Here is an 18921-nt window from a genome sequence, read left to right as displayed (position 1 = left end):
TGGAGGAAAAATTGCATTACAAGAGTTAAACTCAAGGTCAGCAGCAACTTTTGAAACTATCACACATGGAAATGCAGGGATTCTTTCACTGACTGCCATCCCTGGTGTAGTAACAAATTTTACTGCACAACATTAATGCATAAAAATATTCCTTCTGTAAAGTGTCTACACACCTTACATTAATAGATGTTTTTGACTCCCAAGGCAGATAATAAACAGGTAACTTTCCCTCTGATTTATAAAATACAATCTAATTACTCTTAAGGTGGAATGGTAGTTTTCTCTCTACTGAATACCACCGTCTGTCTCTTCTCAAATAATAAAATATACCCAATTATATACAGGCAGTGCTGTGCCCTCCGGCACTTAACTAATTTTGGCACTGCTTGCCTACCTCTGATTTCTTAATCCTCAACTCCAGGAAATCCTGCTCATCTCGGACTGATTGAAAATTTGCAGTTGTCTCTCTCTTAGATACACGCAATTATAAGAGCCAGACAGTTTGCCCATGCTATAGTCTAGCTTGAAATTAACTTTAACAACATCTAGTCTTGTACGTGGTCATTTTCCCCACGTTATCAATTTAAGTATATGGGATGTACCCAATTTTTAACTTTTTTGGCATGGTTTCCACTTTATATTGCCACTGAAAACAAAACTGTACAATCTGTCCTGGGAATCAAATGGACGTCAGTCAGCTCCATATCTGGCTATGAAATCTACACCGCAACTTTCATTTCCCCTCACTGTCTTCCCCTACAACCTCAGCTATTCCCTTTGATAAAACTGCAAACACAAAATAGCCAGAAACTACTGAATCATTGTCCAATAAAGTACTTACATTGGCCCAGCTGGTTCATCATCTACAGAGGTGTTCAATTTTTTAATCCACGGAGAGACAGAAGAAGAAAGGAAAAAATTATGAGACTCTGCATAAGGATTAATAATACAGCAAACGGCAAGTGGCAAACATGGCTATTTATAGCGTTTATTCAAGGCCATTCCGTCTGGAGGTGCAAAACACTCATGGAGTTATTATTTCCAGATTCAAGTTTTTAATGGCAGGTATGCTGTTTCAATGGTTTTAGTTAACACTTTGAATGCTTGTCATGAAAAACTGCAACTGTAGCGGACAGATAGGCTGCAATATCATCATACTCATCTTGTCCCCAAGTTCCAGTGGTTCACTCTTAAATAGATGAGAAGACAAACCAACATTTCAGTTGTAAAATCCTGCTGTTTGTTTTCTGTGGTGAATGCATGCATAGTTTTGGCTCAGTCCTGCAATGTAGATGGATGTGTATGTTCTACACATTTAGCCACACATCCTCACTTCCCCAAAGGACACTGTTCTTGCTGTTTTGTAATCTTTAGGAGAGTCTTTACTCTGGAGGATGAGACAGAAGAAGCCACAATAATTCAACCTACTACTGGCTCAGTCAGGCTGGGTTATGCCAGCAACAAGTGTATGCGTACCAGAGGATGTTCTGTGACAGACCAGGCAAAGTTGAATAGTCCCTCTAGCAAAGACTTCAGATAGAAAGACACGCTCACTCTTGTGCTCAAAACCAGAACATGAGCCCAGATGAGCCACGAACTATCTTTTTTGGTTTGGTTTTGTTTTTTAATCAAAAAGCTAACATCTGAGTTTAGGTGCTTCCTTAAATTGGTACTTTATGATTCTGATTTATAAGTTTTTCTTTCCTGTTTCAACTAAGAACAACTTGGTCCCCTTTAATCCGGGAGATACATGTATATGTGTGTGTGTACCACACACACACACACACACACACACACACATTTTTCTTTTTATAAGGCCCTCAGGGGAGGGAACAAGTAAGTGCTCTTAGTTTCTTTTTATTTTACAGAAGTCAAGTATGCTAAATGATTCAGAACTGACGGCTTCTAGAAAAACGCTCAGCAGGATTCCACAAGGGGACTTGGTGCACATGAAGCAGTTATGGAGGTTACAGTCTCGGTGGAGGCATCTGCAGGAGCACACGTCAGGAGTAATGTCTGTCAAAGGGAGACATTGCTCCACCTGGTCCTTGGAGGCAACGGAGAGGCAAAGCCACCGCCAGCACACACAGTGACTGGAGCAAAAAAAGATTTCAAAAACAAAAACAAAAAACAAAAAAACAGAAACAGAAACAAAACTAACCACAAACCAATGACTTATCAGCCAAAACAACAGGCTAGTAACACACCAGTGTCCACAGAATTCTACTACTGACAAGAGTACACTATCAAACAGAACAGAGAACTAAGACTTGAGGACACCCGAGACATCTATGTGCTGTGTACAGAGTGGAGATAAAGACGTATCAGGTACTGAGACACAGGAGCCCAGCCTAATCCTCCCTCACCTCAGCACCCTGACGCTCTCAGCATGCCGGCCAAGCCAGCTCAGCTACATGCTAGAAACTAAGCACTTCAGAGACTTAACAGGAAAGACACAGGAGCAGACTTAGAATATTTTTAGTGCTCTGGCTGTGCACCCGAAAATACAAATTCTAAAGCAAGATAGCTGATTCAAGAATGCCACCAATCTACTCCCAACTCTAAGAGAAAAAGCAAGGGAGAGGGGATCGCAATAGCCAAGCTAATCTTTTCCAAGCATGACGCTGTCAGCACCAACCCAAGCATTTCACACCACAAGCTTCTTTCTTCAATAGTGGGGGTTTACGTATGCCCTGGCATCTAGGAATGTCAGTTTCCAGCCCAACAAGCCAGTAACGTGCAAAGGGCTGCATGTAGGGGTTTTCAGCAACAGTGGCCCTGATGTCGCCGCCATGCCTGCAAGTGGGAGCAGATGCTGTTCACACTAGTGTCTAACATCTCACGAGCCCCTTCATCTCTTTCCCCAAATCCACTTTCACATTTATAAGGAACAAAGAAAAGAGCCTCATGTCTCCCACTTCCCTGGACTGAATCACTTTCTGCAACACCACTCTCTCTTGACAGGTCAAACAAAATAACAACTTGACCTCTAACAGGGGAATCAGGAGAGAGGGAAAGAACAGAACTACAGAAAAAAGGTACAAAAATCAAAGTAAATGAGGATTAAACAGCAAACTGAAATCCAAATTAGTTGTGAAAGTGAATGAAGTAAACTTGAAGAAAAGTGTTAACATTATGAACTGTGCATCGTATAGACTGAAGCGGAGATTAAACAAACTCCAAAAGCATGCATATCGCTCACTTACCACCATGTTTTAAGGGTTTGATGCAATTGAGGGGGGAAAAAAAAGAAGTCATAGTAACCGACAAATATCAACATAGCCCCAAACCCTCAGGCCAAAAGGCAGCCGCTTAAACAATGACTGTTCTCTCCAGCTGCGTATTACTCACAGCCACTGACTAGATGAGAGGAAGAGAGCTGGGGGAGAGTGGAAACAAGATGCTTCTGGAATCCTTCTTATTAGTGAAGCTCCTGGTGGAACTGTGGCTCACACCGATTCAGCTGAGTGTTGTCTTTCCCACCAACTGCACTGGAACCCTCACACCCCTATGCAACCTCAGAATCTGGAAGGGTGCTCTGTGATGCCTAATAAATAACAGATTACCTGATACAATACCACCTCCAAAAAAAAAAAAAAAAAAAAAAAAAAAAAAGGGCTTTAAAGTCAAAATGAGTTGACTGGTCCAAGATCCTCCATCACTGCCCTCATCTCACTGAGGATGGGTTTTAGGGTTTCTAAACTCACTTCAATTTTGCCTGATCTCAGAAGAGTAGCATTAAACCCAAGAGAGATTAACAGTTACTTCTAATTTCCTTGTCTGTTCAGTTCTATTGAATTTTCTTCATAAGGTAATCTGTTAACAACTCAGACGACCCTTGGTTAAGAGACAACAAATGTGTGCTTTGTATGTCATTTTTAAAAGTCACATTTCTTTTCCAACATTCTTGGCCTCTTGTAAAGTTTCATATGCTTCAATGTCTTAACCACCTAAATTGACTTTGGAACATTAGAATAGCTCTTAACTCTAAAATGTCTAAAGAGTTAGGATACATCAATCCACAAAAAAAGTTCCCACAAAACCTCAAATAGCTTCTCTACCAGTAACTCAAGAGTCCCTTCACTTGCTTATGAAAACTGTATCTCTAGAGTGAAAATAGAAAACTTATAGATGCCAGCACTTCTTTTCTAAAATCAACTCCTCCTGTTTTTATTCAAGGTCACTAAAATGTGCAGCAGAACTGAAGACCCCAGCAACTCAGCACATTCACTCCCCATCTCCCCAGGGCACTGGGGAGAGAGATGTGAAAAGCACACACTAAGTCACGTTCTGGGTTCAGTCAGCAGGGAATCAACACAAAAGGTGTGCTCCAAGTATGTGTAAGGTGGATGGAAGGCTAGAGGGATGTTACTTGTATCTAGTCTCTTTACAGAATTATCATTTAACATTTTCAGAGAATGCAGTCAGAAGGTAGTAAACTAAAAAAACATAGCCCTTATTTACTTGGCTCCATGATTCACCGGTTACTAAAAACACTGAAGTAAAAAGGTGATTGATGTGCAGATCCTCTACAGGACAACATATTGGGGACGGATCCTCAAAGATACCCTAACAGGAGCCTAAAGGGAATTAGATGTGAGTATATACTCCAACAGACAAAAAAATCATGGGCCTTTTTTTTTTCCCAGGAAGCAGCTAAACCTTAACCCGAAGGATTTTGTACATGAGAAAGCTAAAGCACCATTTGCTTTTCTAGTGAAACATACTCAGGCTAAAACTATGTAAGTTTAAATTTATGTTTTTATACTTTTGTATTGCTCCCTTAGTAGCTCAAGATAGTATCAGATATAACAGACCTCTTCATTCGTCCCCAAAAGGACTGTATGCATATAGCTACATGTATATCTGAACAGAGGCATGTGGGAGGAAAGCATATGAGGTGAGTCTGCTCCTACATGAAATTAGTAGGAGTTGAGAGGAAACTGGAGGAAGAAAAAAAAGACACAACATAAGGGAAACTAATGGAGAACAATCAACTTTTTTAACTACTTGCAGGAAAGAAAAAATGGGAGGGCAGGAGTAGGGAGGAGTTTGAGAAAAGTAGCTAGACAAAGGAGAAAACTATGGGATGGAAATGTTTGAACAAGGGCAGGGATGTGATGGAGAATGGAGCATGGGCCATGCTGGCTGTCAGGGTAGGAACAGAAAAAGTGCAAATGTTGCAGTAATTCCAGCACCCCAGATTTTTTTTTGCCCCAATTCAATAACAAAAAAGTAAAAGCTGCTTGCATTACAGTATTCTTCTAAGACACTAGAGCAAGGAGGTTTTACTTTGCACTTACCCTGCAGTCATCTCTTTCATTAGGATTCATTCACTGGCTATGATAATTTAGCTTAAAAGAGGTATTTCCCTTCAAGGAAGCTGTTCAAAAGACTTCCTGGCCACAGATGTCTCCTATAACAAACCGGTGCCCATGTGTGTTCAATAGCCATGGAGCTCCTAAAAAAGATAGCCGCTTCCTTCCTTGAGCAGGTGCCTACACCTGTCAGACAGAACCAATACTAACCATCCCTCAAATCTAACTCGATGGTTTTCCACAAACGCTCAGACAGCAAGCTGGGAAATGAAGTGGCTTCCTACAAAGAGGACTGGAACCTCTGACAGGGACAGGCTAAGCCAATGTGTCCACTCTGCCTTTAAGCCATCCTTACCTTAAAGTAAAAAATCAGGTTTTGAAGCCCATCTCTGCCTTTTTCTCCTGACTTTTTGCATCTCAACTTTTGCATAGGAATAGGTGATTATTTAGCAAAAGCAAAAGCATTCGGAGAGGATGAAAAAGCCCTTTTCAAGAGTGAGGCATAATTGCTCCAAATAAGCCAACGATGAAAACACTCTGACAGGCAACTCTCCCCCTTTACTCTCAGATCTAAACATAGGTCATCTGCCTCGGAAGTCCTAATTTGTAGCAAGAAAGAGAAATTTGGAGGAAAAAAGCATTATGCATATATGAACAACCTAAGAAAGCAGTTTCACTTCAGAGAACAGCAGTTCTGTGGACCCAGAAGAAGGAAAACAAAAATCCCAGGACACTTATGTTTCAGGGAACGATCCCATCTATTTACAAAGGTTTATCTACTTCCAGCAGATGTCCATCCCATTCCTCTGTCTAGTTCATTGCTGAATGTGCATTTGGACAGAAGTTCACCAGGTCTCCCCACATACATCGTTAGTTTCAACAACAACAAAAAAAAAACCCTTTTCACCAGCCTTACTACAATACTCCCTCCTAGTTAGTTCGGGCTAAGAGATTTAGGAGATGCTGAGAAGAAAGGAAAAGAAGGGAGAGCGGCTGTTGCTCTCAAACATGTCCTTCCGGAGAATTTAAAGCCCTGGCATGCCCTCAGGGCTCTTTCTGAGGGAGCACCAGATCCCCTTAGTACCCCTCCACTGACACACAGAGCTGGCACTGTGTCCTGCTGGACAGCCACAGGGAGCAAAGAGCTCTCTGGGGCAGGGCACAGCACTGCAGTGCACAAGCACAGGCCCACAACAGTCAGGCTGGATTTGGCATCCTCCCCATCACCAAAGGTTGGCCTCCACTGAGCTTAGGTGCAGACTCTTCCAGTCCAGTCAGTGACAGGCAACTGGTGGTAATGGTTGTCCGGACAACTAATTTGTTTTTGCTGATGATGTTACAGGGTGGGAGGGTGGCGATGGGGAGCTAGTTAGGAATCTGAAGTACTACTGATTCAAGTCTCCATTAGCAGCTCCCCCAATTATAATCACAGGGTTAGAAATGGAACGACTCTGACAAAAAGCATCAAAAACTTTTCTGACCGTAAGCATGTCTAACAACCTAAGATTCTTGTTCTTTCCAAGGCCTAGTAATTCATTGTGGTTCTGCTATTATCCACTCCAGTCTCTGACCCTAAGGCCAGCTTCTTGGTGCCACATCAGGGCATGGATCAGATGTTACCAGGAGTTAGCCATCCATCTTAAACTGGGGGTGGTGGATGCATCAGATAGTCTCCACCACGCTTGTCTGTGAGACAGAAAAGCCAAATGGCAGGGACCTGCTTCACCAAAAACCTTGAAAATCTTTTGAAGGGACCAACCAAAGGAACCAAAGGCTGGCTTGTTCCATTGGCTTTTCTCAAGAACAGTTTGACTGGGCTGGGGCAGTTACCTACAGGGGCTACACCAGGCAACCATGTGACAACCAGTTAGATACCTTAAATCTGTCTGAAAGGCCAGGTGGCCTGCGATCTTGGGGTGGCTTCTAGGCTTGACTTGGATTCTCCTCAAGCTCAATCTGCCTGATGATCTGTATTGAAGGAGGACAGAGCTGAACAAAGAGACTGACAGCTGCCCATTCCCCACAAGGGGCCTGAAGGGCAGACACGACTGGGGTCAGAGAACACCCACATGGAGGGACAGAGCTAATAATTATAGTTCGAGATGGCTAATCTTAGGGGTGGGGGAGAGGAACCATTATAAGAATTTTCCTTCTCTTCTTTTGGGATTGAACCCAATATCCTTGTAGTCCTCTTTGGGTTCTTGGAAACCAACCCAAGGAACCAGCCCCAACATTACCGCTATTCTGTAGGGATGCTCTTACCGTCAGGAACTTCATCTGGCCTCTTCCTCTTCTCATACACAACAATGATCACCACAAGGATGATGATTTCTGCCAGAATTCCCAAGAAAGGCCAGAGTGGGGCCAGGTGGCTCCGTACCCTGAGGATGGTGACAACGGAGACAGAGCCAATGGAGTTGGTAGCATTACATTCATACTCGCCAGGGTCTTCAGTGATCTGCAGGTTCATGATGCTCAGCTCAGTGTAATTTTCCCTGTTGATGATGATGAAGCGGCCAGAAGTGTTGACAATATCCTGCTCAGGAGCAGAAAAAGGGAGAACACACAAAAGTCAAAGTAGGTGAGTTAGTGCCCAAGACAGGGAAACACTGTCCTCCATCCTTAGCAAGACATTGGATGGCATCAGGGAGCAGTGTCTAGCAACCATCCCTGTCCAAGGAACTTGGGAGTTCTTCGTTACTGATTCCCCTTCGATCTCAACAACTACCAGTCAACAAGCTTCTAGCAGAGCCAGGGTAAAGTCTCCCCTGCTTTTGGTCCTCCGGACTTCCGCAACGTCTATGGAGTAAAAAAGGTCCTACCCTGTGGAGCTGGAAAAGACCCACTCAATCTAGAAAATGCTGCTCCGAACACCATGTAAGGAATTGAACAAGGAGCTCCCACTGTGGCACAATGAGATTGGCAGGATCGGATCTTACCCCTGGCCCAGGAACACCATATGTCTCAGGACAGCCAAAAAAAGGAAAGAAAAAAAGAAAAAGAAATGAAAGAGGAAGAGGATGATGGAGGAGGGGTGTGACCCCCGCCCAGTCAAGAATGCATCTGGAAACATCAGGCCTATCTGCTGACTTTAGAGTCAGCACATCTACTTCACGTTCAGTGAATTCTGGAAAGTCTCCCTAAACTTCCTCTAAGAACTTGCTCCTAGTCAGAGTGGGGAAAATTCCTAACTTCCACTTCCTTTCAGAAATATGGGGTTAAAGGAAAATTTACTCACTCAGTCAGCAAATATTTACTAATGTATGCTACATGATTTATATCCTTCCCTAAGGGGTAGGTGAGATAGGAAGGGAAAAGCATGACTCAAAAATGAACAAGGAGATGGGCTTCAAGAGGGAACCAGACCTCCAAAGGGATGGTTATAGGAATGTGCTAAAAAGCCCCAACAGTGGGTGTGTGGAGAGCTACAGTGCACAGAGCAAGCAGCCACTGCTACAGAGTCAGGAGAAGCTCTGAAGAAGAGTGAACAGCTCAATTAGACTGTGAGGAAGGACAGTTCATCAGGACAGGAGTGCTCCGGGCACATGTGGAAAGGCGGAGGTGAGAGTATGACCACGGGTCTGGCTGGGGCTGGGACAGGCTTGTCATACCAATACCGTGGGATACCACCAGGGGAAAAACCTGACCTGTGTCAGTTCACACACAACAACTAAAGGGTAATCAGAAACAGAGGAGAAGAAAGGCAAAGATAATCCCCAGAATGATAGCTAGTTACAGCAAAAATCATATCCACATTTGAGTGTGGATATGGCTGAAATGGGAAAGTCACAGCCTTCAAAATTAGAAGTTATTCTGGGAAACTTCAACGCTAGGACTTGAGAAGCTACCAGCTTCTCTAACTCCTGCCCTACTCACTCACTAATTCCATATTTTTCAGATATGGCCTGAGATGATTTAGTGCAATCTTTGGTCCACAAGCCTTCAATGGGTATTTTTTACAATACCATCATATGCAAAAAACTTTCACTTTTCAATGTATAGTAAGATATTGGGTGGTATTTGCCCTACTGTCACGGAGCTGTGAAGAATAAGGAGAAAGACATCAAAAGTATCCCATATTCTAAAAAAGAAAAAGGGGTCAAACAGAGGGTGAGGGACAAGGAGTCCTTCCAGGGCTTACTGAAAGGAGCCCCATCAGACTGTCACATCCCCAAGTCCTCACCTAAACCATATCACCCTTCCACAGGCTATAAGAGAGAAGACAGGAGTGCAGATGATAGTAAGAGAGTTACATTTGGGAGCTGACAATGTGGCACAGCAGAAACAAATCTGACTTGTATCCAAGAAGATGCAGGTTCGCTCCCTGGCCTCGCTCAGTGGGTTAAGGATCCAGCATTGCTATGAGCTGTGGTGTAGGTTGCGGATGCAGCTCAGATCCCACGTTGCTGTGGCTGAGGCGTAGGCCAGCGGTTATAGCTCTGATTGGACCCTTAGCCTGGGAACTTCCATATGCCTCGGGTGCAGCCCTAAAAAGACAAAAAAATAAAAACAAAAAATATAAAACTAGAATTATGGACTCGGCTGGACTACTCTTTTAACAACAAAGAAGTCTAAAAAAACTATAGGATCTGTCCAGAAAAGGAAGTTAAGCAAACTGCTGAAATTAGTGTCTAGAAAAAAAGTGAAAGCCATTTTACCTCAGTGCTCAACTATATTTAGGCTGTTCAAAGGCATCAATCTAGAAATAGCTTTTCTTTTCCCTACCCCACCTTCTTTAAAAGTTTTCTGTCTTCCAATTAATATATAGCTTAAAAGCAAGAAGTAATGATGTTTGATTTTAAATGTTTTCCAAAATACAACAGATAATGAAGAGTTTGTGGGAATGAGAAGAGATGAAAAACGTAGGGCCTCCTACCCAAGAGCAGTAGAGAGAAACATGCATTTCCTTGCTAGCATTTTAGAAAACTGTTTTGCTGATCTTTCAATGACTGCTCTGAAAATACTCAACACAGCCACATCTTCACCTCTCCATTCCTCAGCCTCTCCCTCTTATTAATGGGTTTCTAAAATCTAGTCATCATTGTTCATGTCAGAGTCCTTGTCACCACTTGACATAATGTTTTATGGAGAGGCCACGGACATGGGAGAATGGACTTGAAATTAAAAAAAAAAAAAAAATCCGATCTGACCCTTTAACGTCTTGCCACTAATTTATCTTAGTTATTATGTATATAACATTTCCAAAGAAACTGGATTGGATCTCTAGAGTCCCTTCTGATTCTGAAGACTAACAATCAAAGAGGACGCCTGAAAAGTGGAGTGCCAGGCATACAAAGCCTGGGAGAAACACCCCCTCTGACAAAAAGGGAGACTGGCCAAACATTAATCAGACAGAAAGTGAACATCTGAAGTTCTGACTCTCCCAATACCATCAAGAACTGTCCCACAAATTGGAAAAGATGGTTTGTGTTCTCTGACCATTTCTGGAGCAGATACTGTCAGATTTCCAATGCCTAAGGCTGCCTCAATTCTTAACCAGTATTTCATGTGTTCCAGGAATATACTATCATTTGCTCTCATTGCCCTTGCCTTCCCCCAAAACAAGAACAGTATGTTAAGATCACTTCAAGATCAAGAATATTTTCTTTAGGATAAATGGACTAGAATAAAAGCAAAATTTTAAGATTGGGGTTAGCTTTTTTGGTGTCCTATCTTGAAGGCAAGCAGCTGAATCCTTTACCAGACAGCTTTAACAAATCATGTATTGGGATTCCATGCTGGTCAGAGACTGTCAGTGACCTCCAGATGCATGCTGTAACTGACCATGACTCTAGAAAGGGCACCCAAGCTCTGACAGCTGTATGGCAGGTGGCAGAAACTAGTCCAGATGTCTGGACCTCCCCAGGATGAACTCCAGCAACCACAGGGACCCATGTATAGAGAACCAGGTTGCCTCCTACTCACCACGAGCATACCATTCTCCTTCTTGCGCCAGATCCACTCTGGATGGGGGTAGCCAACTGACTTGCAGTACATCATGGCATCCTGCCCTTCATTCTTGTTCTCGCTCCGTTTATGGCCAGTGATGTCAGGAGCAGCTGTGAGAAAGGGTGTTGAATATAGTTACCATGGGAGTCTGCACTGAATGGGATACAAAGGCCCTGCCTACTGGGTCATAACTTTGTTCGTTTAGACCCACCCTTACATTCAGCTTTAATAACATGCATTTCAGGTCAGAACAGAGCAATGGAACTAATCCTAGGCCCTAACCTCCTGCCAACCAAAGCAGCCCAAGCAGACACCAGCATTCCTAATGTCAAGTTCTACTGTTAATACAGATGGTTCTCCAACCTGCTTGAAGAGAGTAGTAGAGGGTCAACTGCCCTAAATTAAACCATTCTTTAAAGAAAAGGCAAACAGAAACTGTTACCTTCTCCTCTACCAGTCATGTTTTTTTCTTAAAAGACCTGAATTAACAATAATATGTATTATATCAAATGCCATATATTCCCTTAAGGAAATGAGAGCTCCCTGAGAACAAACACCAAAAATCAAGCTCTATTGAAAGATTTATAAAAACAATGAATGCCTGGAGTTCCCTCATGGCTTAGCAGGTTAAGGATCCAGCATTGTCACTGGAGTGGCTGTGGTTATTCCAATGGCGCAGGTTTGATCCCAGGCCCAGGAACTTCTGCATGCTGCGGGTGTGACCAAAAGTAACAACAACAAAAAAATAATGCGGAGTTCCCGTTGTGGTGCAGTGGAAACGAATCCAACTAGTATCCATGAGGATGCGGGTTCAATCCCTGGACTCACTCAGTGGGTTAAGGATCCGGCGTTGTTTTGAGCTATGGCGTAGGTCAAATCCACAGCTCTGATTCGACCCCTAGCCTAAGAACTTCCATATGCCACAGGTATGAGCCTAAAACGCAAACGCAAACAAAAACAAAACCCCAAAAAACAAAGAAACAATGAATGCTTGGAGAAGCTATCTGATGAATATTAACAGCCAAACTCTCCCAAAAAAGAGGGAATCCAGTATACTGGTCTTTACAAGGGGAGAAAGGAAAGAAGAAGAAATTTAACCAATGTCCCAAGAGATTTTATTAACACCTAATATGCAGTAATCTCACAATAAAGTTAATCTTGGAAAACTTTCTAGACATGCTGCAGGCTGTTGGTCTTCTCTGCTTTTAGGGGTCACTTAGTAAGAAATAAAGAACACCTGTGGTTTAAAAATTAGCTAAGTTTCAAGGATTCAAGAAACCCGAGATGGGGGCTTATTCTTTGAATTTGGCCTTCTTTGATCCTAACTATTATTTTCCACCATACCTTACCACTGATACTAAAAGCAATAAAACTCAAAGTAGGTTAGATATCACTTTCTAGGCAAAGAAGAGAAAGAGAATTAATAAGTCTGGGTCCAAATTCTAGTTTTGCTGGTTCTTCGTTATTCTGTGCTTCAATTCTCTATTGTCATATGGAATAATCTCAGCTCCTGTCTACATCTAATGTCTTTGATATATAAGTCATATGTCAAAACGTTCACTTTGAGACTGTAAAAGTCTGTACAATTGTATATCATGGGCTCCATGACTCCATGTTTGTCTTCCTACTGGCATGGCTTTTCTTGGCTTAAAAAATTAAAAAAATATAAAAATAAATCTTGCTAATCTCAGACTGTGCTTCCCAGACCACCTCCTGAGGCACCTAGATAGGAATGGAATGAGTAAGGCCTCAAGTTGTCTTCTATAACCACTACCTGCCAGGCTAAGGCCTACTCAGTACTATTTGGTGTGAGGGGTGTTTTCTACGTACGATGTTATAAAGGAAAGGTCTTTGTTTTTCCAGGCACTACAGAAGGGAGTGAGTCAGGCTGGTTCAAAGTTCCCATCATGCCAAATTTCTCCCACGGCCACTCAGCCACTTCTCAGGCCTACTGTTCAACCTGGTCATGCTTCCTCAGAGCTTTTTTCAGTCAATAAATATTAATGAGCATCTTAAGCATGCCAAGGAGCAAGCTCCATAGCCATAACTAAAACATCAACACAGGGAAGTGGAAAGACACAACCAGCAAAAAAGCTACAACATTTTACCCCTAGCTGTGTTTCATTCATTTGACAAACATCTGTTGAGCACTCACTGTATGATGAATTAAGTCACAGAGTGGTAGGGGAAGGTATTTCTGATGAGGTGAATTTTATCCCAGTCATGAAGAAAATAAGGGTGTATCTGCAGGAAGAATACTCCAAGTAGAGGGAAAGGCAAAAGCCCATGAGGCAGAGGTGTGCTTGTTATATACAAGGAGCAGCATGGAGGAGCTTGGCTGAAATACAGTATGCAAGGGGAAGAAGGTAGAGATGAAATAGAGAACGGAGCCCAGACTGAATGAGACTTTGTAAACCAATGCAATTACTTTGGCATTTACTCTTAAGTCAGTTGGGAAGCCACTGGTGAATACTAAGTGCAGGTACAAAATTACACAAATACTGTAGAGAGATAATAGTGGGAGCAAGACCAATTATGAGGCTATTAAGAGTAATCCAGGCAAGGGAGAGAGTGGTTTGGATAAGGGTAGCAGCACTAAAAGTGAGGAAATTATGGATATATTTTTTTACGCTAAATTAATTTATTTGTTAATAGACTGAAGGTGGGATGTGAGAGAAAAGGAATCAATGATGACCCCAAGGTTTCTGGCCTGCGTAACTGCAAGAATGGAGTTGCCAGTTACTGAGATGAGGAAGACTGCAGAACAACTTGCATTTGTTTGTTTGTTTGCTTTTTATTTTGTTTTGTTTTGTGATGGAGCTATGTTGGTAGTAAAAGCCAGGAGTTCAAAGTTCAGGACATGTTAAGTTCAAGACACTTATTTAACATCCAAGTGAAGTTGTCAAGCAGGCAGTAGAATATTGAGTCTGGAATTCAGAGGAGTGGTCGAGGGTAGAGATGTTAACTTTCAGAAATCAGCTTATGTGATGAATTTTTCCACTTTCATTCTCCTTTGCCCCTCAGAGAATACCCACTCTATTTACTCTGGCCCAGTTATCTAATCCCAACAGTACTGTGAATTCAGTAGCATCAGATTTTACCTTGGAGGACCCTAAGAGTACACCTGAGAACCACCTAGAAGGCTAATAGCTGAGTTGACTTATAGCTCCAGTCTCTAAAAAGCTACTACTCTTGAAGGCCAAGACCTGGAAACACAGGTGGGAATAGATTTCACTCCTGCCTTGGTGCTCAGGAGAAGAACACTGTATCCCCCTTTCATGCATCTACTTCCAGACTCTATAGAGGCTTCTATTTACAGATGCGAAGGCACCTTAAAGGCTACTGTGTGCAGAGACTACGTAGATATGTAGCACCCCACTTTATTGCCCATGTTTACACAGTGAAGCCCACAAGAAAAAGTTTTCAATGGTTAGATCTACTACTGCTTTCTCAACTCAGCAAAGAATTCTGAGTAAAGCTGAGGAATTATATCCCCTCTACCTAATGCATTCAAAAGAATAATGAATGCCCTGATCATTCACCCCTGGGTTGGTGCAAACTTACTAGTCAGAGAGAAGATTAACCCAAGCCACATTGTTCTACCCTTATAGGGAATGACCACAACAACCATCACTTTAGCCTTTGGGTCAAAAGCTTTTTTCATTTCTGAGCTTTATGGTAGCTGCTCAATCAGAAAGCCTATTCCTGCCCCAGCAGCTGAGCAGGACAGCAGACCCACAGCAAGAAAGGTAACTAGGCTCTCTCAGACCACACGTCAACAGTGGTCAGAAAGGGCGAACCTTAAGGCTCAGAGTCCACCTCTCAAATAGTCCACAAATTCTTTGATATTCTTCCCTCCAGGAGGTGGAACTTAATTTCCCTCCTCTTGAGTGTAGGCTGGACCTACCTTAGTGACTTGATTCTAAAGAATAAAATGTAGCATATGTGATATATATATGTTATATATTTTATACCTGTATTATATATATATATAATCTCATATTTTCATATATTAAAATAATGATGTGCAACTCTGTAAACTAGTTCACAAAATACAAAGTGGCTTTCTCAGGAACTATATCTAGTCACTTATGATGGAGCATGATAATGTGAGAAAAAAGAATGTATACATGTATTTCTGACTGGGTCACCTTGCTGTACAGTAGAAAACTGACACAAGACTGTAAACCAGCTATAATGGAAAAAATAAAAATCATTATAAAAAAATAAAGATCAATACAGCAGCATTTATCCGAATTGATAAAATCTATGTCCTTGGTCTTTGTTATTATAATGTATATTTTACATTAAATATTGTGATAAAAAACAAACAAACAAAACAAAGTGGCTTTCTCCCTGCACATATACAGCCTATTTCTGTGTGTCTCTGTGTGGGATCACACACTCCTCGGGGGAGGTTAGCTGCCATTCTAGGAAGACACTAAAACAGCCACATACATCATGAGGCCTACACAGTGAGGAATTTAGACCTTCAGCCACAGCCACCGAGGCAGCCATCTAGAAAACAGATCCTCCAGCCACAGTCAAGCTTTCAGTTAACTACAGCCCCAGCCAACAGCCTGAAAGACCCTGAGCCAGAACCACCCTGCTAATCTGCTCCTGAATTCCTGAGCTGCTGAAACTATGGTAGTAAGTATTTGCTGTTTTATTTATTTATTTATGTATTGCCTTTTCTAGGGCCGCTCCCTCGGCATATGGAGGTTCCCAGGCTAGGGGTCCAACTGGAGCTGTAGCCGCCGGCCTACGCCAGAGCCATACTAACGCCAGATCAGAGCCACGTCTGCAACCTACACCACAGTTCACGGCAACGCCAGATCTTTAACCCACTGAGCAAGGCCAGGGATTGAACCTGCAACCTCATGGTTCCTAGTCAGATTTGTTAACCACTGCGCCACGACGGGAACTCCAGTATTTGCTGTTTTAAAGCAATAAATTTTAGGGTAACTTATTATGCCATAACAGATAACAAATATATTCACCCAATGAAACAGACATTATCCCACTTTTATAGATTAGAAAACTTAAGTTTGGTAAGGTTTAATTTAAATTATACTGCTAGTAAATGGTAAAGCTAGAATCCAAATTCAGGGCTGACTCCAGAGGCAATGCTTTTTGTACTTTTCCATGTAGAGGGAAATAAACCAAACCAGAACAAGGTCCATAAACAATAAAAAAATATACAACACATATTACTGGAAACTGCACAGCAAATTGCCCAAATGTCATCTTTGCTTGTAGATGTACTAGAACACTTCACACCTGAGATGGGACTGATTTATCTTAAGAGTTTAACTACTTCATATACTATAATGTAAAGAGCTTTGGGCTTTAAGTCAAGGAAGTCTGGCTCTATTTAAAGTCTATGACTCACTAACTGAGTAACCTAAAGCGGGTCATTTTAAATCCTTTGAGTTTCAGTATGTACTTTTGCAAAATGGTAATAAAATACTCAGACACTTCAAAGAGGTCTTAGGAGGGTTAATTTACATCTCTATATTAATCTAGCACATGACTGGAGCCCTGGGTCAAAAATAAACATTTAAAGTGGGTTATTAGTCAGGGAAAGGAAAGGTGAGGCTAAGACTTGGGCATTATGAGTTCTAAAAAATCAGAAATGCTGATTACTATGTCTTCTCCCTATTTACTGACATAAACAGGATTTTTATTTGTGACTCTAATAAGGTTTACTCAGGGCAGATACTGACAAACTATATTGATTAATGGCCTATTTATACCGATTACAGTGTCTCACCCTATGTCGGCTTGTCGTTTAGTAACCAGATCCTACTGGTCTGCAGCTAGGTCTGAGGAGTTGGATAGAGCAAATACTGCTTAGTTCCCTTTGCCTTCTCAGGGAGGGATAGAACGGGTAGCAAGAAAGTAACAAAGAGATCCTTAAAAGAGATCCCAGACCCATTTGGGAATTAATTCACACTCTGGCCTTGTTAGCCACATATTATAATCACATAAGTTAATGGATGGATCCTTCTAGTATCCTAATGAATGGCAACACTGGGGTTCCAAAAATCTTAGTTGCCTACTAACACCTGACCCAATTTCATGATCTGGGCCTTTGGCTGAGGACAAAGGCATGTTCCTCAGTACCCTCAACTGCCTAACGTGCAAGTACTTAAGAGTAAAGCATCCAGCTTCTTTGCCAGGCCAGTGGCTATAAAAACTGTCAGCTTAGGCAATGGATGAATACTCAGCTGAGGCTGATGTTAAATCAAGTTAATACAATGGAGCTGAGACAGGGAAGAAGGTATGGACCTCTTACCTGCACTGCTTATTTGGCACTCACCTTCCGAAAAACAAACTCATAACCCCACAACTCATTTTCAAAGAAACTCCATCCTTAAAGATACTATACAACATCTCATCCTACAACACACTGATAATGTGGAGATGGTCTCTTTGCCTCCTTTATGCAATCTAAGAAATCCCTTATTTGCTGTAGGCAAAAATAGGAGCTTGGATGAAGTAGAGGGAGAGTTAAGACTCACTGCTAGCCAAGGTACTAAGCCCAGGAAGCAATATAAGATTGGTCAAGATGGAAGCAAGAAAGATATTGGCTTTTCGGCTCAATATTCACACAGAATAGATTCATCAGTGGTTGTGAATACCAGAGCGGTCTGGGACTTGTGCTATCTTCTGCAGAAGGCTCACCCTTTTCCTGAAGGTGAAATCCTGAGTAGGAAGCACTGAAATCTCCAAGAGAATAAATCTAACCTTGGCTATACATTGTAATCATTATTAATATGCCTGATGCCTAGGCCACATTTCATATACCTTAAATCAAGTTTGAGAACTACTGCTCTAACACTTTTCCTGGGACCAATGTCTGAGTGAGGAGACTATAAGAAGCATCCCATAAGACAAGGAGATGAATGAGTGGAAGCATGGGGGCACCAAGGTGACATTCTCAAAGAAGCTAACAGCCACTACCATTAGGAAAAGAAGCTCAGTAATCTTTTTCTTCAATAACCTAACCTCTCATCTGTGTCTTCATAAGGGAACCACAAACCTTTCGGGCCTTTCAGAGACTTCAAGATCATCTACCTCATCCTACTTCATCATATACTCGGGGAATCTGTGGCTCAAGGAAGGAAAGTGACTTGTTGGAGTCATGGCAAGTTTTAAATGGCAAGGCCAGGATTGGAACCCATTTCCTCTAACCCTCAGTCCAAGATCTTTTCATTGTTATCTGCTGAACACAGCAGTGTGGCTTAGTGTCTAGGAACATGGGCTCTGGGGTGCATGCGTGGGAACTTTGGCTCCACAGGCAGACTTGCAATGAGTTAAGTCATTCAATTTCCTTACATGGAAAGTGGAGATAATAACGGCATTTACCTCAGAGAGTTGTGAAGACTATACGAGAGGAAAGGGTTAAGTAATGCACCTCACACAGTGCCTGGCACACAGTAAGCGTGCAAAATGTTAGCTGCTCTTATTCTAACGAGGTAGGTCAGGGTAGCACCCTGAAAAGAGGAAAAGAAAGAATAGGTGTGGTTATTTGAGCTAAGGACAATGTGCAAAATGTTTAAGGAGTCTTAAGATATTACTGTTATGCTTTCAAAGACTTTTCAAGTTGAGGAAATTCTAAGACAGAACCAGCTTTGACATTAGCTCTGGT

The 18921-nt window shown here is 42.1% G+C and overlaps 1 protein-coding gene across 6 annotated transcripts in view; it reads right to left on the bottom strand.

The window, feature by feature from the left end:
• The window catches only part of NPTN (neuroplastin), an 80102-nt gene that overhangs the window by 1625 nt on the left and 59556 nt on the right, over positions 1-18921 (bottom strand). For 4 of the 6 annotated variants that reach the window (XM_084968849.1, XM_021099079.2, XM_084968848.1 and 1 more), the window contains 3 exons: positions 11244-11377; positions 7581-7854; positions 842-863 (listed from right to left, as the gene is read on the bottom strand). In XM_084968849.1, coding sequence (XP_084824975.1) covers positions 842-863; positions 7581-7854; positions 11244-11377 — 430 coding nt within the window. Of the gene's footprint in view, positions 1-841; positions 7287-7580; positions 7855-11243; positions 11378-18921 lie in introns of those variants that run through there. The other 2 variants (XR_014810562.1, XM_084968845.1) reach the window with 2 other exon arrangements.

Source organism: Sus scrofa, chromosome 7 (assembly GCF_054392235.1).
Source record: "Sus scrofa isolate SSC_HxYL_T2T_F1_AM1 chromosome 7, Sscrofa_HxYL_maternal_Yorkshire_Landrace_v2.0, whole genome shotgun sequence".
NCBI classification, from domain to species: domain Eukaryota; kingdom Metazoa; phylum Chordata; class Mammalia; order Artiodactyla; family Suidae; genus Sus; species Sus scrofa.
This window is presented reverse-complemented; position numbering and strand designations above follow the sequence as displayed.